This window comes from Varroa destructor, unplaced genomic scaffold (assembly GCF_002443255.2).
Source record: "Varroa destructor unplaced genomic scaffold, Vdes_3.0 BEIS01000003.1, whole genome shotgun sequence".
Classification (NCBI taxonomy): Eukaryota; Metazoa; Arthropoda; class Arachnida; order Mesostigmata; family Varroidae; genus Varroa; species Varroa destructor.
In genome coordinates, this window is record NW_019211456.1 from 15,078,846 (window position 1) to 15,099,488 (window position 20,643).

Genomic DNA, 20,643 nt, shown 5'->3' on the forward strand with positions numbered 1-20,643 from the left:
CGAACGTGTATCTCATTAGGTGCGCATCAAGGTGGACACCTGAATAGAATGCGATCAATGCGGAAATAGCTATCATTACATCTTCTAGGTAGTCTAAATAAAATAATAAATACATTTTTTTTAAAATGATTTTGTTTTTACCTTCCTACAAACACAAGAAGTTGAAGCCCTACCCAAATTAATGCCCAGTTGCATAAGCCAATATTAACTATATACCTTTTTCCTAGAATGGGCTAATGCAACAAAGTCTGCTTAAAGGAGAGAGATGATTTTTACGGAATGTATTATTGACCGTCTATGTTGTCATATTTCCTATTAAATTACAGTTCAGGGAACCATTTCGCGGTATGACTGCCGATGGACGCTGCGACGGCGAGTGGCCCTAAACTATACTTAATGAACTACAATTAACTTATCTAGATGTGTCTCCCTGATATAATTTGTCAATATGCTCGTGAAGGAATCATTTATGACACAAAATATTTTTAAATACAACTTCCTTCGTTACACAGATGCATCTTTAGCATGTAGACCAGCTATATGGGATATGCACGAAGGTTAGAATAGAACTCTGAAACAAACCATACAATGTTCGTAACCTTCTATCTCGCTTCTCATACGCTCGGTTGCCTTTGTGCGTTTATTTAGCTTTCACTACCCTCGATTGACTTTGTTTTTGCTATTCCATGTTTAATATCATTAAGAGCTGTATTCATTCCCGGCAATCATATACGAAAGTGCCTATCCTTCTAGGCATCGTTGCTCCTGCATCTCATCAAAGAGGAGATTGATAGTTTAATAGAAGCCACATGTGCCGAACTGATACATCGTTATTAACGTAGACATCTCAGCTACTTGTTCCAAGATCTGGGACGAAAATAGTATGTCACCGACATTCTGTTCGTGACCAATTCCCAACGACAAATAGAGCTTGGGTTGTGCTTCTAGAACAGACCTACCATTTTTGACTGGTCGCGCCTTCGTATCTGGAGCCCCGCTAGGTCTGGAAAGATCCTTATTCCTTGGGGACATATTGTACACACTGGATGCAGTGGTGAGCGGCCATTCTCGCATTTAATAGGAATGAATGTGATGCCGTTTACAAAGGGAACGTGATTTTCACAGATAGTTTTTCGCTTACCGAAAGCTCGTTCAGTTTATGGTGGACTGATTGTTTAATGACAGTCAATGGGCCTGGTTTATAAATCTGCCCCACAACAGCAATTACTTAGTCCTATGGGAAAAAAACAAACAGAATATGAGTGAAAAATCTGTTAGAACCTAAATTCATGGCTGGATATTGAAGCATACGTAAACTCGCGGCTATACGCAAATAGTAGCCATTAGAAGCTCAACCATAACACGCCCCTAACGACGTCAACGCTCTGACAAAATTGCGATATTTACGTTTACCATCAATAATAGTATTTGCTTGATGACGCTGTTGAGATAGGAGCCTTTCCGTTCGCATAACGCTGAGGACGGCTAGCTGACAGAGGACTTCCTAATATAGGAAGGGCTGTTAAGTGACCGATGGAAGCCGACGTTAGCTCGGAGCTGAACTCTAGAATATACAGACATTTGCTTAGCCAGTAGCGATTCAAAACTGCCCGCCGATGCAGCAGGCATTACTAGGTACCGCGAGAAGGAAAGAGAGAGAAAAATGAGCGCTGAGAATTCGTGGCTATTAGAGAAAAATGAAGTCTGTTGGCACGCAGGTTGTATGGCTCATCAAGCGTGTAGATTCTGTCGAAAAAAGCGGTAACGATGATTTATGACATGGCTTGACCGGGTCCAGATTAGAGTTGAGGAAAGACCAAACAAGGTAAATACGTAATACATAACCTCAAATGAACGAACGATATCATATGCGGGGTATACAAACGATTTCGAATCTGTTGAGAGTAACTACAACAGATATAGTTCATAACATACGTGGCACTCTCGCAGAAGGTACTATTTCGTCTTCCGATTCGGATAAGAATCACTGCTTGATTATACAAAAATAATAATAATAATTCGAATAAAATCTTGTGGTAATATTTATTATTATAAATTATATCAACAATGCAAGCACATAAACAGGGGTTTTTTACGCCTTCAGCTGTTTCTATAGTAAATTAACCCTTTGAAATTTTCATCATTTAACATCAAAGAATCGTTCCGACTAAACGGTCTAGCAGAGGGATACCAATCAAACAAAAATTTTAGGATTAAGTTTCGCGGTAGAGAAAACTAAACAGTAAGCCTAAAGAAGGAAAACTTGAATCGCTCAATGTTGAGTTATGATGAGATCGATTAAAAAAATACCGTTACTAGATTGGCAGGCATATACAACAACAGCAGGGTGTAAATATCTGCGTAAACAATATCGAACGATTACATAGAATGAATATTAGAAAAAACTCTCATAGAGTCATATAATATACCCGATATAGGATAATGTGACCATAGACGATCGCAGAGTTCAAATAAGACGCAATAGAAAAAAAATTGTGCAATTAGTTCTGATCTATTAATCCCATAGCAACCAAAATATACGCTATACTACGACATAAGTAAAGAATATGATTAATGGTTGTTTATTTTTATGGCATATACATATTTTGGCCACTATTCCCATCGAAAAATACTACTACTGCTCGCACCGCGGTGAACGCATCTGAAGCTTCTTTCTGCAGCCGGTCGAGGTCTAAAAGCGGCTTGGAGAAATGTTTCATTATCTAATTTGTCCTCGTGCTCCAAAACGAACAGACTATGACAGGCGTAAAACGAGCTATGGAAAAACAACAAAGAAGGTAAAAAATAGATGCGAATAATAACTAAAGATGCATAAATAAAAACAGTTGGACGAAACATATTTCAATAACACAATTTACAATTCTTTTATCCGTTATTTAACAGAGACGGCAGGATAAATCGAACAGAACCATTCGCTGGATGGTAGCACCAATCATAGTGAAGCACTAGATCTATATAAGACGCTATTGTGACTCAACTGCAATATGCTTTTCCCTTTTTCTGTAACTGCTCACTCTCGGGCTTTTGTCGCCCTTTACGATTGCAAGGACGGTAAAGGGGAACGCGTTCTGATGTTGATCATTTCCCGTCGTAATTTTTTTCAGCAGTCTTACCTTCGTCAGCCGAAAGCACAAGTAAGCACGACAAAGATTATAAGACCGCAAAATCGACAGTGACGGGAGCGACCCATTGGGGGTAGCCGGCTAAATGATGAACAAGAAGTACAGGACAGCCGCCGAAATGGCTTCATGTAAGTTCGACCAATAATGAATAAATCTATGATCTGACTAAGTAAATGTGAAGAAGTAGCCGATCATAGAGATGAGGAAAAGGGTCAAAATGAGATGGATAGCAACACGGAGCAGGTTAGTTAAATACTATAAATATAATTCATTGCCTACCAATAGCAGTAATAATAATTGTTGTCGGGTGAGAAAAATTTGCTCCGGTTGAGGAAACCTACTTGGACGTAAATGTTTATTATGAAAAGGGGTGTCATTGACGATCAACGCTGTGACCGAACAGGCACAATTTTCTTTTAAAGGTCCGTTCTCAAAGGCACCTTTACCTGCTTGCCGAATCGAATGAAGAGCAAATGATGTGATTTCTACAACAAGCTATCAATCGTTTGTTTTGAACTGTCAGACTTTAAGCTCTTTATCTACAGAAAGCTATTATATCTGTCGACATGAACCCTGCGATAGATTAGGGGTAACGGGTTTGCCTATCAATCCCAGAATCAAGTGACGTAGTCCGGTTTGCGATCAAGCGCCCGGGTTCATATTGGGGGCCGCTCATCCTAGGCAATGCTTAACGCTCGTAGCGAATGTAAGACTCGAAACGTTTAGATTTGTTAACACTATAACCCGTTCATTTTTTCCAGCAGGTTCCATTGTGTGACCATGCCCACTCTAAGCGATGAATTTTCGGACAATGTGGCCGAAGCTTTGAAACGCGAACAGTGATCATTGTTGTTTTCTATACTTCGAGCATGGGGAGTTTGGCCACAGGTGTCCTTAAAAAATAGCCCAAAATATGTACAATACGGTGATGAAATTTCTTGAATGAATATCGAAGAGCAATTATTTACTATATGACGAAACAAAAAGTTTCCATAGCATCGTTCGTTAACATATAATTAACATCATAGATTTGACGCACATACTTCATAGTTTTTCAATAGTAATTGGATTCGGAACTTCTCGGGCGACATTGAAGACCGTGAAGACTTAGCGATTTAACTGTATGATAACCTAATGAAGAGTACGTACTGTACTTTAACATACTTCAATAAAATTGTATTTGACAGAATCGACATTTGAAGGTTCTCGCTGTGCGTGTTGAAGTGTAATCGCAAAAATCACAAACGGTTAGAATGGATCATGGAGGGGACACTAGCGCAGTACCGATTCTGTTGTCAGGCCTTCGAAACTGCCGAAGATCGATAGATTCTATTATGGGCTGCTTCCTGTTTTTGTACCTTCCATGCTGTCTATTTTTGATGGATACAAATCTGTCTTTTTACGTACACTCTGCTTGCAAAGATCCCAATAATTTATTGCTATCATGTGATTTGTCACAATATATATATATATATATATATATGTAACCCAGCCAGCCCAAAGAACGTTGGATAAAACCGATAACGTCTATGCAGTAAATCTGCATAAGAAAGCTATACGCTGGAAGATAAACGTATACACCTTTCGACATTCGTCGAGTAGACATGTCACAAAAGATAAAAGTCAGATCAATCGCCGACTGTGAAGTTGTAATCCTATCGTAATAACCGAATGACGCGCTTAAACGCTAAAAGAATATTGAATACTCCGAGTGGAAGCCATAAAGATATCCGCGAAGAAATTTGTTCAGACGCCCTCTGAGCAAAACCTTTATACACGCAAATGTACATTTATGCAAAGAAGCCATGTGCTATTAGGAGACGAACGTACGATGAAAGTTGAATATAAGCGGCACGAAGCCAAATCTACGTCTGAACCGATAAGAGGGTTAGAATCCGTCTATTTTCAATATATAGATACATGTGTTTTATTGTAATACTGCGAAATTCGACGAAAGGACATCGTTTACTACGCCTCAGTGCACACTCAGGACTCGTTTCTATGAAGCGAACCGTCTTTCCTGAATGCGACCAGATGCCTGTTGTAGGACGTGTAAGAACAGCTGCTGCCCCTTCTGCTAGTTTATCCATTCTTCGCAAGAAGAGTTGCGTCAGATCCTGGACGAGAACGTGCAGCAAACGCCCAGACTATCTCCGTTAAGCTGTCCAGTAATGGCATTTTAATTTCGCATAACATGTAGCTATGCGTCGACTTCCAACAAATCACTCTATTTTAGAGCTTCTAACCATCAAATGCCGTTATTCCCATAGGCATGCTAACCTCAGAGATGGTACTCGATTGAAATACACTCATGTTAGATTCGGATGCTGGGTCGGTCTGTAGAGACGCACGTTCAGAAAAAGATGAGCCTGATCGATGTCTATAGCCTTCCATAATCGAAGAGACAATACGATACAGAATTCGCTTCGGTACGGAAATACGCTCTTACAATTTCGGCATTGTCAGGAGAACAAACAATTTATTCGCTCCGTATATGCTAGCTGATACACAACTCTAAAGATTGTTACATCTATCTTTAATTATATTGTCCGCCACTTGTAGCAAAAAGGTCCGAGTGGGATTATCCATGTTGGGAAAATCAACTGCATGGTCCGAGTGGGATTATCCATGTTGGGAAAATCAACTGCATGTTGGATAAGAAATCTCGTTTTCAAAAGGTAGCAGTTAGAGTTGGAAAGTTTAGTTAAGGAAACGTCATTCTACAGTTGACGCTCAGTTTTAACTGGGAAAACTTAAAAATGATCAGTAGTTCAGTGATTTCTTGCGAAGTAGCAGCCTTGTTTACCTAAAATATTACATAACGAGAGTGAGGTCTCTGATCGGAGATCATATATATTATAATGTACCTCTGACAAAAGAAGAAGTTATCTTCATAAAATACGTAATTTACTACAATCGCCGCATAATTTTTCTTAACATAGTTGGGTATCAAGGGAAGCATTTACAGCTGAGCGAGTTGCTAGTCGACCTACCTCACAAGTTCACAAGACATGAAGGAAGCTTACATGGCACAGAGGAACCCTTTGACCAATTTAGAGACAATTTAATAAACACCTCCATGAACTTGTTATTTTTAGGTTAATTTATATTCGTAGCGGCATGGATATAAATAAAAATAAATATCTAAATCAATTACACTATCGAGAGACATCATTCATCGACATGCTCGTTCAACCTAATCGACGTTTGCTCCGAGATATTTCTAAAGTAAACGAACACATCGCTCTTAAAGCCCTCTTTTTGAAATTACCAGTTTCTACTAATAATAATACTGAGCGGTGCAATACGTACTATACACGTATATACCTCTAGACACTATGAAAATTCTACTTCAATAGAGTTTCAAGTGGTAAAAAAAAGCCCATTTCAGACGGAACGTCTGTTGGTTCGCGGCCTCGTCACAACTATACACTAGCCGGTACTGTTTCTGCAGCCTTTTTGCCTTTACGGAAAAGTTCGAGTAAAGTGGCCTCTTAGGACATGATTAAAATAAGCTATAGTTAAAATGAAAACGTTTTTGGGGCATTAGACAAATCAGGTGTGCCTGTCTCGACTAACCTTTACATCGGCAGAACTATAGACAGTTACGTGAAAAAAATCGAACAGATCCAAATATTCATTGTTCAAATCAAGGTAAAGAGCACGGGGCAGTGAAGAGGTAAACTCCGAATCATTGTTTTGTAACACTATTAGATATGAATGTTTTTGCCACCTGTGAGCTTTTGTCTCTTTCAGTCCGCTTATGGACTTTTTCTTGGGAAGTCACATGGAGGCTGGCCATAGCTTAGACTATAAATTTCCAGCTATCAAGAAAGTTAATAGGTTCGGTAAAAGTGAACCGAACTTGAGTGTACCAAATCATAACCACATTTTGCCCATCGTCTGAAATAAACCTTTTGCCCTTTTCTAGTAGCAAGGATAGCCAATAACATCAAATGAATAGACCGCCATGACAAACAGGCGCTCGTTAAACAATGTTAATCGACCACTGCACACAAAACTTAGAATACAAGTATACTAACTCGCAGATTCCTTGCGACAAACCTGCGGCTATATGGTGCCGTTAATAATATACCTCTGTAAAAGATGTTTTTACAATAGAAATCAAAAGGCAGCATAAAGATCTATTCTTTTAACTGTAGATGAAATAAAATCGATCATAATTTGTGTAATCATAATGTGTGTGATCATAATGTGGGTGCATTGATAATGTGCTTGCCTAGTAAACCCAGGAAAACTTTAGTTCGTCTAGGCTTGGAACTGGGCAGCTATCCGCTTTGTTTCATGCTGAGAGACAGCCGCCTATAGTAATACTTAAGGGCTCGAAACTTATAGATATTTCACCTCATCGGTATAAAATATGATCTCAGACGGTACAATCAAAACACGTAGCGAAATAAAAGAGGAACAGTAACCTCAACAAATTTCACTAGCCCTGAGAAGACCGGCGATCATTGTAGTAATTAGCGAGATACCTCAACAATATAACAAAATATATGGGATATATCCGATTACGTAACCGAATATAGCTATATATAATACTCTTATGCCGCAAATCATGGTTCATATCAATGCAGGTTTGTAAATATAATACCAAACAGGAATGCCAATCCTAAGCGTGCTATGTATGTTTGATCTGCTCACCATCTGAGCCTACGGATTCCGTTGAATTGTAAAAAGCGCACGAAAGATGCTACCGACGATCTTGATGCACCGGGCTACTATTGAATCAGAAGGTCATCAGTAAAATCAAGATAGATTCAAGTGTGGAAAACAACTGAAGAGTTATTTTCGTAACATATTATCTCTTTTTAGTGTCTTAATCACTTAAACTGCCATTTTGGTTGCAAACACTTAAATTTCTTTTCTGTTGTACCTCTGACACGGTGGTTCCCGACAGGCCTATTTGGGCTGCTGCTGCTATTCCCCCTCAGAACGCTCTCCGTCTCTCACGCATTTTCCATGGAGTGCTTCTCTGTCGTTCAGTTCTATCACGGACCGACGGCACTACCTGCCCGGGTAGCCGTTATGTGCGAGCGACGGTTAGCAAAACTCAAAAGCGTACTGCTGCAAGATGTAAATATATCAAGCTTAGCAGGGTATAGAGGCAGACACATTTGGACGCTAAATCGCAACGATAGCTACAGACGCGGCAGCTTCGAAGATACCACGCCTGTGGCTGGTAGTGTGCTATATCACTGGTACGCGGCAGTCTTCACCACCAAAGAGCTACGAAAGGGTCGGGCCATTAAAAGGTAGAATGTCGAGGATTGTTGGGCAGGATGAACTGGGCAGTGAAGATTGGGCGGCGGTGGTAGCGGAGGGAGCAACGTCTTTTTTTGCGAACGGAAAAGGCCGAAAGCCTGAATGAGAGCAGCCGCGGACAACGAAGTCATCACCGGCAGCGGCAGCGGCAACGGCAACGGCGGCGGCGACGGCGGCAGCAGTGGCGACGGCGCAGCAGCAGTGGCGGCGACAAATACGGCAAGGGTGCTCTTCATTATTATTATGTCAGGCAGGCAGGCTAAAGAAAAAAGAGCAACGCCTTTTATGACGCAAAGACACACATGCATATATAACAGTTGCGCGAATCGATTCATTATCCGGATACGCAGGCTTTGTGAACGTACTGTTCGCTACCGTATAGTTCGCTGTCTAGCTCAGTTGGCTGGTGGAAATTGTTCCGAGGTTTTAAGCAGGGACCGAGACAGGAGGCATTGGAACGTAGCAAATATTCTATACACACATCTTTAAAAAAAGAGAGCCGATCTTTCTTTGGTGCCGCCGATAGAATTTTAATACCTCTAATTCACTTGTCAAATGTGCGAAAACATTGGAAATATACAAGAAGACGGAAAAGAGCTCCTAGTAGGGTAAACTGCGTACGCAACGCAGTCGATAGAAGTCCAATCGATGTATAACATATATGCCGCCGGCTTAATTTTCGTAATACTCGATGAAATGGCAACATTTTTTGTTGCTTGTCACCACCGTTAGCATTGAAAGAAAAGCAACAATAAAAAGTATTATATTTAGCTACTAATATAGCCGTATGTTAATAGTGGCGTATAGTTATTTCAGGATACGACTAACTGTATTAGGATGAACGAACGAATGTAACTAGACCCTAGTTAAGGTAAATGGAATAACTAGAGTTGAACCTGGCCTAGTGCAAGTGAAGGAGTACTCGGGGAGCGAAGGCTTTTATTAAAAAAAAAAACGTCCATCTTCATCATTGGAAGGGGGACAGAGAGCAAGCCTAAAGGATTATAACTTTTACCGAATTCACCCATGGCCAAGAAGGCTAGCTGGCTTACTTTGAACGGAAAATACGCTAACGCCAGACGCTCCAGGGCTGGCAGCTGCGAACAGTTCCGCCGTCGACTTTAACTAGCCTTTAACGACTGGCTGAAAGGCCATACGTGTTGTCATCATGTTGTCTGTACTTTAGAAAGGTAGTACTGCTTGTCGTAAAAGGACCACGGGCTCGTGTGAAATAGCTGGTCAATACTATGAACATACGAGCCGTAGATGATATATTTACAAAGTTAAACAATTTTCTGTAAATGGATTGATGAGCCTGGTGATAGAACTAGGCACTGTACGGAAGGTTCCGCAACACGTCTTTTGTGTCGATTATTCGTTGTCTGATCCTACTACATATGGAGAATACTCCATTCCTTTCAAGGTGTCGCCGACAAGTATTTCCTGCGCTGAGTCATTATTGATATGCGTTGGCTCCACAACGAAGCGTACTATATTTATCTAATGCATGTTATTTCGATGACACTCCGAGTATCGTTGCGAGAATTACGTGCAAAATTGATCTAAGGCTCTAATAACAAATACGAATACTACAGTTCGTGCATTACGTTAATCGGTGTTATTCTCTAACTAAATAGTACTATATTTGTCCTTTAACGTTTTCAACCCTATCACGTCAAAGAATTTCTTAGTCTGCCGTTACGTGCGTAACGATTTCAACAGTTGTATTACTTTTTTTCCACTCTTAGCTCTGTTCGTTTAAGGACAAAGAAACTTGGAAGTAAAAATGCATTCTTCATCTGAGTAACCATCGATGAAGATCCGATAAAGCAGAATTTGTCTCTGATTGATTTGTCTCCTTCCATGTCTTCGATTCTCCCTACTTCCCGTGCATAAATTGTCAACGCAGCGTGTGACTTCTGAGAAGGAAGAAAGTTCGCGAAATTTTATTATATAAACGTTTATGATGAAATGAGTTCTAGTTGCAATTTGGCCGATTAGAATAAGTAAAATTGAAAAAGATAGCCTTTACATGCGGGACGTTATACCCCGCACGTATTTACACAGGCCTCGGTAATACCATGTCAAGGTATCGATACGCAAACGTTACTTCATCTACATTAGTCAACTATGAAAGGAAAGATGGCAGACACGATCACCTAGGGGTAGGCTATGTTTCTACGCAGATTGATGCAAGTCAATATGAGGGCCCGATTGTCTTTAGGTGTTGGGTAGCAGCAGAGATAAATTGCGCGCCATTTATAAATATCGGAAAGAGAGAAACCGAAAGAGGATTACACACAGGTACGCATGTGAACAAGACAAATGCTTGTTTGTTTGTCACTCTATTTGTGTCAATGTAAGATCTTGTTTATAACTGTGTACGAGTTTCATGTGTAACGAATGGAAGGGATCGAAGGCAGCGAAAAAGCCAGGTGAAAGTTGGCAGAGGGGTCACTCGAAGTCACCGTATTTGCAGGACCGACTGCCTTTTCGGCAATACAGAGCCGTCCGTTAGAAAATTACAATGCTGCAAGTAGCTCCTGTTACTACATAGTACAAATGCGGGTGAGTTTGAACGCGGGCATAGGACGATCGAGTGAATGGGGGTCACTTCTGACAGAAACAGCGATTCATCCTTATATACAATTTACACAGTTTGCCCCTTAATTGGGCTCTATATCACTAGCACCCACTTGTTCAGCATCGCGCTTCCCACCCCGTACATGCACCCCACATCGTTTTCGAATCTGTCGGCTACCGATAATGTTAAGCTTGTTTGAGACTTCCTTTACGTTGTATCTCGTGAAATAGTCGTGAGCTGGCGGCGTTTCCTTTGCTATCGGTTATATAGAAGAAGCTGGAATGACAGAATCTGTTTTATAGTTTTGAGATGAGCAACGATGTTTTCTGTGGGCGTCATTGAGAAAGTTTGTCTTGGCATCAAGATTATCGACAAAAAATTGTTGAGTGAAGTTCCTATACCGATAACTTCTGACTTCCAGGCTTTCGAAATTTAACTTTGGTATATCAGTGTAGTTCTCAATAAACACTCACTAGATGAAGAAATATGACGCTGTAATAAATAATAATCGTAAAAGTTACCGGACGAATTGCCGATCAAATATGAGCTTTTAGAAATATGGCACAGAGGGTCTTTTTTTTGGCCCACTGATCTTCTAAGGACTTGAGTTATTGTTAGGAGTTAACCTTTAGCAGTTACCTTCGACAAGCTAGATATCGTTACACTCCCTACCCATAATGTATCCGTAATGTCTCTAACTGCATCGCGGACAATGAATTCTCAGTAAAGGATGCTGGTGTTGAAATGGAGGACGGTGGTTTCAGTCTTGTACCGGAACAAATCAGTGCTCGCTGATAGAGATTACTAGAAGATAACGCTTAATGACTATAATCACAAAAAACAAAGCCTTCGTTGATTGGTAAGTTGCTTTGTCTCTATCGCAAAGATAAATGCTTGACGTGTTTGCTATTGACCCGTTAACTGCCTCTTTCTCTCCTGGGTCTAATAATAACTTTCATAATAACAAGCAGAAGTCTGCACCTATTGACATGTGCCCTATCGGATTAGAACCTGAAACCTCATTGTTCTAAGTCTCAGACACTGCCTAAACGCCATCATACTCGACGAATGAGTATGAGTGGGCCGACCCATTTTCGCTGAGTGATCAGAGCAAAAAGTCTAGGATATTTCCGAAGATTACTATAGTTTGCTCAAAAGCATCCTCTCGAGGTACAGCAAGAACGGCATTCATCTTGTGTTGAATTGAAGGACCTTATAGAATCAAACTAACTCATCATATTACCATATGAAGCCAACGTAGGCTAATCTACTTACTCTATATTTTTGCGTACGTAAAACTTTTTTAGCTTACTCTTCATGCACTCGTCGCAATGTTCTCAGTGAAGAAGCTCTAAGCCCGTCTCAGACATAGCACCTCTCTCATTTTAACTCTAATCGTTGCTCCGAGCGGTGCTACACGTTGTCTCCAATGGAAACCGGCCCGACAACTGGAAGCGTTCGAACCCATTAGAAAAGGGAAAGTTGCGCTATTTTTACTTGCATTAATGAAGAGGCAATGATACATTTAAGAAAACAATGAATGAAGTAAAATAACTTGTGCAGTTTGACAATTATCAATAACATCTGCCTACCTGCAAGCCTAAAGTACGGCTCAACGTACTGTCTTCGTAATGCAGAACGGACCCTGATACAATATAACAGTTACTCTCTTAGAGCCAGCTTTTTAGTAATGAAGATCGCTTGACGAGTGGAGATTTTCAAGCACATTAATGTGTAGAGTACATGGAAGCAATTCCGAAATAGTATGATATTTTTTCTGGAATACGCGTATTATTGTACAGATTCGGGATTTGATGGGCGGATAGCGAATGGTAAAGGCATTAGTATAGGTTCACAGTTTAACATAGGTGCAATTCAAGCGTCCAGTTAAGAAGAAATAGCTGATGCCTCAACTGCAAATCTGCCTCTGTCTCATTCTGTAGAATCTTCTGCTTTTTTCCACCCACCTCTCTCCAACCGTCTTCAAACCATTTCTCAAATCAGCAGACCTTTTTGTAGGTGTAGTCTTCTCGTGGAAATACACAACAACAGGTCATAACGATTATTAATAAAATGCTTGCCGAAAATCGAAATTGATAGTGGCTTTTAGAACAGCGTGTTGAGGCATAGACTGGAGATGGATAGGCAGAAGGCCATCATAGGTAATATATGTACAAGCATGGAAAACACAGAAGTAGCTTGTCTAGAGAATGAAAGAGGCACGTTTGATTTTTAAGCGTTTTCATATCGAACTATTTGCAAGTTTCTAGCTACGCTATCGGCACTGCGCTTCCCTTTTCTTTTACACATTGGATCGAGACAGATTCTCGATGGGCTCATAGCAGAGTGAATACAAGTATCTTGTAGCCTACCTCGTTACAGGTCGACGACGACGACGACAACGAACACCACATCGGTTGTCGTTTCTTTAATGGCTGGCATACAGGTATGTCTTCGTTTTATCTGTATTATTGCGGGCTGCGTCTGTCCTGTCGTTTCATCCTCTTAGTCCTTCGAGTAGTCGCTGAAGGACTCTCTAATTTCATGGCCAGCTAGTAGGCTGGTCGAAAATGTTAGAAAGCGTTTACGAAACTATGCAGCCATCCGCTACATAGGCCCAGTCTTTTCTCGGGTCAGCCAGCAACAACATCGATTGAGTCCCCGCTAAACTAAGAGTTTCCTAAGCAAATTCCATGAGGAGCAGGCCGACGGCTTTCCTTCCCGACTCTTCGATGGGTAAAATGTTTGTCCACGCCGTTTGGCTTGCCAGGGCAACCAGGCCACCGAGGCAAGAAGGCAAGCAAGCAAGCCAGGAGAAAACCTGTATGAGCAACTCTTTTTTTGCTTCTTTTGTTAAACCATCGTAGTCCAACCTCAGTCGTGCAGAGAAAAACAGCTTGGCAAAAACTGTACACATACCGAGAAGGAGCAAGCAGCCCGCTCCCTCTGATTCCTGCCTCGAGTGGCGAGGTAACGAAGACTAGAGAGTTATGAGGTAGGGGACAGGGTAGGGGACGGGTCAAGAGTAGGGTCTCACCTATTCAGAAGAACTAGTCTCCAATCCCGTCAGCACAACTAACTCTTGCTTATCCGTCCTTATTTTTTGCTATCCTGCCCTCACTGCTGGACTGGAAAGTCAGCAACGACAAAACCATATTGTAGGAAGGGCAAGCTGGACCTGATATCTTTCACCGCACCGTGGTCCCTCAGAATTCCTAAAAGCGTCGTGCCCAGGCTAGACGGCGTATGCCGTATATAGGCTACCCCGGATCTCTACGGTGTGTTCTAGATATTCGTCTGGATATTGCAACCTGTACGAGGTGGTAAGGTCTATCTCTTTACTGCTACTGCCGTCACTTGAGCCGCGTTTTGCTGTCAAGGAAACAATGTATGACACTTAGCCCGAACACATTTAAGAGTAGACGGCGGACGACAAAATATTTTCCGGATTCGTTGGCAGTCAACTAGGAGCTAGCGAGATCTTACGGAAAATCTACAGGATTGCAGGTGAGTTCCTGCGTTCTATAACGGATTTCAGTACCCGTCTCTTGTTACACCTGTACTATGGTAACTACTCAACTGAGCCACACAAACAAAGGGCCCAAGTCAGACAAACTGTCAAAAGACTATTGTCTTTGTGAGTTTCACGCTTCGGAAAAAATACGGTAGCTGTGAAATAGAATGGAATTATTCTATGAATAAAGCGGGCGTACAGAACAAGTCAGAGCCGCAACGTTTACTTACGCGCTCCTTTTCTAAGGAGGTCGCACGAGGGATATCTTCATGGAATTCTTTTAAAGAAGATAGAACAAATAGTAAAATTGTCTTTGGCTCTATGCCGCCACCGCTTTCTTACGTTGTACTCCCTAGATGTGAAGGTCATGTTTCTCTTTGAATAGTTCAATGAAGATGCAATTATGGGGTAAATGTGGTCAGCGGTTAAGAAGAACCATAGAAAAGGTGACATATGGCAATCGCTTTAGAATAGAAAATTCGTTTTTGTTTTGCAAGAAGGCTATTTTGGTGTCTCAGTAGACACAAAGTTGGTTTATTATGTTAGGCAGCCAGCAGAGCGAATAGTAAATCTAATATAATTTGCATCGTAAACTTAACCTATTCGCTTCCTTATTCATTTATTGGTCCTACACCTTTGATCTCTTTGCAGTTAGCTTTATCGGTAGGGAATCCTCAATGTACAGCTTTGATCGTCAACATCGACTTTGGCTTGAACCTCATCGATCAGTGACCGTCTAGGCAAAAAGTTAGTGACCTTTTGTTCAGATATACGTCCATAACAGACCACTTCGAAAAAGTAACCAATTGCCGAAACATCCTTTAGTCCATGGACGTCTACACAAATTATATAGCCAAGTGGTCTGATAACCCAGCAGTAGAGCCTGTTTGGGACAGTTGGATATTAGGAATAAATAAACGATGCTTACGTAGTTTCATTATAAAACTTCTTCAGCATGAAAGCGTTACTTGTGTTTCGAAGACATTTGCCCTTTTAGAATCTAGCCTAATAATTATGTGTGGCGTTTTTATAAAGTAACGAATGTTCTATACAGAACGATGTCTGTGTAGAATATTCATTACTTTATAAGTCGACTCAGTATGACCTAATCGAAACACCCTTAGAGACAATAATGTAACGTTATTATCCATTAGTATGACAAACAAGGTTCAGAAGGACTTTAGAACTTAATAAAAAAAATTGGTCACACTCAGGTTATCTATGTCATATCAGCCCAGAACAATGGACTTCCCTTGTGCAGTTATAAAAATTGCCTTTTATAAATGGCCTAACACATTTAAGTCTAAGTTAATTATAACTGACTCCGAAAATTTTGTAGATAATTCTTTTTTTAAAATATGTATGTTTGCAACCGACATTCAGGCAGCACTCAGCTTGGATACGCGTGTTAAATATAAATCGTTAATTAACAAGCCTATCAGAAACGCTGTTTCTGTAGCTACTACACAACTCAGAAAGGATCAATATGTATTATATTTATTAGTGTTGGTGGTATTTTTTGCCTGTCTGATTGTGGCGTGCGTTTGGTCTTTCGTTTTTTTGGGTAGTTTCTCGTTGTTATTTCTTAATTGCTCTTCTGATCCACTTTTTTACATAAGAGGTCTATGTAGGAGGGTAGCGGTATTCCATCACCGCTAAAATCCTCATCAGTCGAAAGCTCGTACTGAAAAGGGCCCAAATAACCCGCATGATCGTGTATCCGAACCTGCGTTTTTACGCTGAAAAACGAATAAGACATGACGCCAAGTAAGCTCTTTGGCACACTATTACACGTTATATATATTGGCGGACGACCTGTGTGATTATGGTGACCATCACTGGGGTTGCAGAAGAGCCGTCGCATACTGGCGAGCGGTATTAACAGACTATGAGTGTTGCAGGCCAAAGTAGACTAAATCTTTGTAAACGTTTCCGAGTAGATTGGTGCTCCTAATTAAATAGTATTTTTTTTACATGGAGCACTACGCAGAGGGGGCTCATACATGAGCACGCGTGGTACGAAGCACCCGTTCGGATGATGGCCTGTTGCATTGTCACAGGGGCTGTATTGACACACTGCGGAAATTTGTGCCACAGTTCTATCCAAATGTACGTAGTTGTACAAATTAAACAAAAAAACACAATACCTAGAGTTGGCAAGCTAGGCTTTGGCCTAGCTTGGATATTTATTTCATCCCTTTGCCTTCTACAGTGAGCACTTAAACCACTATCCTCGTAAACCACATCCTAATCCCTGCGCTCATCCCTTAGCTTGGTGCATACATGAATGCAGCTGTTGCTTGACAACAACAGCATATAGATGGCAAAATGATGAAACTAATACGGGCAGAGTTTTCGTATTTCTTCCGTGGGTGCTCTTCAACGCCACTTGTGCCCAATGCCAAGCGCTGGCGGCAGAAGCAGCAACAGTCAATTTTACACCTATCACCCGCCGGTTCATATCGTAGAAAGTATCGACAGAGAGACGCTCGTGAGACGGACGAGGCCGCTGCAGGCCCACCAATGTTTCGTCATTTTGTTCCCTTCTTCATTTCGCTGTTGCTGCTGTTGTTGTTGTTGGCAGCGGCAGCGTTCTTCGCACGCGTGCTCTGGCTCCCTCCCCTCGAACAGAGCGAGGCGCCCTCACCCAAATGGCGAGGACGGCGCCGGCTAAACCATCGAAGCATCGTGTGATCGCAGGCCGTTGCCGTTTGAGAAGCGCACTACTGGCAGTACCTTGTTTCATCAACCGCGCGTCGAAGAAAGGCCCGCCGGCCAACTGAAGAGTCGACGTTCAGAGACTGTTCCGTGTCCATCACGTTACTCAGTCAGTCAGTCGGACGGACGCACGGAACGACCGTGTGGAGCGGCCGGCGTGGATTAGCTTTTCTTTCTCGGCGTAATCACGCGAGCCACGGCTGTCATCGGTGCAACGTCTGTTGCCGCCTGATACAGGCCGTAGTAGAACCTCTCTAGCGCCTCTACGAACCCACGTTCGGAGCGTATTCGCGCCCCTTCAGCCAGCCACAACAATTCAGGTATGCGGATAGCCGTCCTTACACTCTATACTGTGTTTCCAGATTGCATTTGCAATAGAGTGGTCTTAACGGAGGGCGGAATAGCTGCCCTTGGACGTGACGGCCGGACACACAGAATCGTCCGGCCTGGCTTGCAAAGCAAAATAAAAAACATAGAATTTTTGGTGGCAAAGTTGGAAGCTTACTTGTACCACCCTAGCAGCACTACACATACTCAAACCTAAGTCTCGTACCCACTACTAGATGAGTTACTGGAACCGTTACTACTGCCACTATCGTTGCAAGTACTAATAACACGTCGTAATACTAAGAAAGTGTATAGTGGTATCATAATAATAAAAAGTAATGCTAGTGTAGATAGCAGTGTACAACATTATTCGGATCGGAATGATTTCTCTACGATTCTAGCCTTTCTCCCCTTTTCTGTTCGTCGCTCCAAACCGCCATGATTGTATGTGCACTAAGATACGAGTACGGTATAGCCACTGTCTACAAAGACAGATATGACCTCACATCGACTGCATGATGAACTAGCTAAATCAAGTTTCCTCTTCGTTTTATACTTCTAGATAAGCGTCTTCAAAGAGGGTATTGGTCCCTGAAACCTTGCGGGTCGTAAGCTGCGCCCGTGTGCTAAACCCATCTATAGAAACAGATAGCTAGACAAAAGCATACCAGCAGCGTGTGCACGTATAGGGCCAGGCTGACAAAAATGGACAAAGTTGACATCATCATTGTTTTTGCTGCTGTTGTTCAGAAGAGCAACTTTAAATAGCGGAAGTGCTCCAAGTGACAAGGATTAAGTGTCGGTGTAAAGAAAGTGTCAAAAAGAAAGTGATAAAACAACGTGACTTATCGTTTTGTCAAAAGACTACCCTAGAGGATGATGATCCGATGTGAACAGTAAGCGCCCTACATTGTACAAATTGCCTAGTACGCGCCCTCCTTCTGCAGCTAGTGTAATATAGAACAAGAGCGGTTCTAGGTGTGCCAGGTGGTGCTTAATCGCTTCGTGTGCAGGTGGTACCCCGCCCGTACCAAATGACAGTGTGCGAAATGCGTATCATTGTGGTAACTGTTACCCTGATAGGTTTGGCCGCCGGTCGAACCTATCGGAAGTACCAGCCACTCGAGTCAGAAGAAGACGACTCGAGCTTCTTGTCGATGTTCCAATCGGAACAGGCCCCGATTGATCCGTGTTATGACGAGCGGGGTAATCCGAAACGGTGTATTCCGGACTTCGTCAACGCTGCCTTTAATCGACCTGTCATCTCGACGTCGACATGTGGGAACCCACCAACTCGACATTGTTCGACGAATGCCGACAAGCGCGGCGAGTTGATTCGTACTTGTGACATTTGTGACGAAGGAAGCGCGAAACTTTGCCATCCTCCTTCCTACCTTACCGATCTAAACAATCCTAGCAACCTTACCTGTTGGATGTCCGAACCGTTTAGCAGTCCGTCGCAGAACGTCACGCTGACCCTGTCGCTGGACAAAAAGTACGAACTCACTTATGTGTCGCTAAGTTTCTGCGGTCCTAAGCCAGACTCGCTTGCCTTATACAAGAGTTCAGACTATGGAAAGACGTGGCAGCCGTTCCAGTTCTACTCTTCGTCTTGTCGAAAAACCTACGGCAGACCCAATCGGGCCGACATCACAAACGACAACGAACACGAAGCCTTATGTACGGATACAGCTAGTATTCCGACGGAGAATCGTATTGCATTTAGCACACTAGAAGGTCGACCATCGGCGTATGACTTCGACACAAGCCCAGTCCTCCAGGACTGGGTCACCGCAACCGATATAAAGGTTGTCTTCAATAAACTGATCAATTATCAAGAGAACTCGCTCGAGGACGATGACGAATTCGATCAAGAGGGAGGGAATGATACGATGCAAGCGCAAGCTACTCAGCCGATAAGCGCCTCGAATGGAGGGGGCACCTCTGAAGACGGCCAGTATTTCTACGCCGTCTCGGACTTAGCCGTTGGAGGCCGTTGCAAATGCAATGGCCACGCGGCAAAGTGTGCTCGGGACGAGAACGGTGAAAGCATCTGCGATTGTAGGCACAATACGGCCGGCAGGGATTGCGAAAAGTGTAAACCATTCCATTTCGACAGGCCTTGGGCTCGGGCCACGGCTGGCGACGCTAACCCCTGTGTTGGTAAGTGATCTTCTGCGCTATCATTACGCTTATTCTGAGGACAAAAAAACAGCACTCATACAAGTAGGTTTAACACTCGAGAACCGTGTTTGCTTAATTTCAAGAGAAACAAAATAGGTCAAAGGTATAACCGATGAAAGCTCTGCTTTCCTTAGTGCGACACAGAAGAGAGGATCGACAAATTTTATTTACTTAGGAGTATTGGCTTTAAAACATAGCAGAGCCGAGAGGCAGCAGTGTCAAAATAGAGTTCAATCAATTTCTCCGATTTAATGTGAGCTACGGCAAAACACTTGCCCTCGTTATGAATCATACGTAATTGTTTATTTTCGGTTAGGATGAAAAGCTGGCGAGAGTTGAGCGAACTAGCTATTATTTTTATATTTATTTAGCAGCAATTCATGCCTCTTCCGCTTTTATCACGCTATCCAACATATGCGTCATCATAGTCGTTACCATTTCATTGGTCTGTCGTGTCTCGACATATCGTCATTACCTGCCAATCCTTAGAGGTAATTAGCATTTCTATTTGCTATATACAGGAGTGGATATGCACATATCCGAGTACATATACGCACATATATTACACTGAGCGGTGCTAGCCTAGAGTAAGTGTTTATCAATCAATGAAGGTGATTTCTACCTCGCGAAAAACAGAACGCGGAACACATCCGCAATGTGACGAACTTATCAACTGAGCCGTTCAAGTGTCGCCAATATATGATGGTCCACGTAGACTGACGGCGGCACGGGACGTAACGGCACGGTATTACCCGTCGTATCTGCTCTCTTGCTTCAATGAGACAACTGATTCGGATTGAACAGTTCGGCCAAGGGAGTCCCGATTCCTGATTGAGGATCGACGGCAGACAAACTTATCCATAAAAGCGTCTGGCCCATACTACAAT

The 20,643-nt window shown here is 42.3% G+C and overlaps 1 protein-coding gene and 2 long non-coding RNA genes across 9 annotated transcripts in view; 2 read left to right on the forward strand and 1 right to left on the reverse strand.

Annotated features, from left to right (window-relative positions):
- Positions 1–1,674: 1,674 nt before the first annotated feature.
- Positions 1,675–9,242, forward strand: LOC147756569 (uncharacterized). 5 transcript variants are annotated; one of them, XR_015323833.1, is made up of 4 exons: positions 1,675–1,825; positions 2,669–2,798; positions 3,126–3,271; positions 4,331–5,747. It is a non-coding gene; the product is annotated as an uncharacterized LOC147756569 (long non-coding RNA). The 5 variants fall into 5 exon arrangements; XR_015323830.1 differs by lacking the exon at positions 4,331–5,747 and adding an exon at positions 8,065–9,242 and having other exon boundaries at positions 1,676–1,825; XR_015323832.1 differs by lacking the exon at positions 4,331–5,747 and adding an exon at positions 3,905–4,296 and having other exon boundaries at positions 1,676–1,825.
- On the reverse strand, positions 8,551–12,971 carry LOC147756570 (uncharacterized). The gene is made up of 3 exons (XR_015323834.1): positions 12,606–12,971; positions 12,326–12,461; positions 8,551–8,688 (listed from the first exon to the last, which is right to left on the reverse strand). It is a non-coding gene; the product is annotated as an uncharacterized LOC147756570 (long non-coding RNA).
- Positions 12,972–17,208: 4,237 nt separating this feature from the next.
- Positions 17,209–20,643, forward strand: part of LOC111247248 (netrin-1-like) — a 95,555-nt gene continuing 92,120 nt past the window's right edge. The window contains exons 1-2 of one of the 3 annotated variants that reach the window (XM_086983747.1): positions 17,209–17,565; positions 18,135–19,735. In XM_086983747.1, coding sequence (XP_086839873.1) covers positions 18,607–19,735 — 1,129 coding nt within the window. In that variant the 5' untranslated portion in view covers positions 17,209–17,565; positions 18,135–18,606. The remainder of the gene's footprint in view (positions 17,566–18,134; positions 19,736–20,643) is intronic. The other 2 variants (XM_086983746.1, XM_022797934.2) reach the window with 2 other exon arrangements.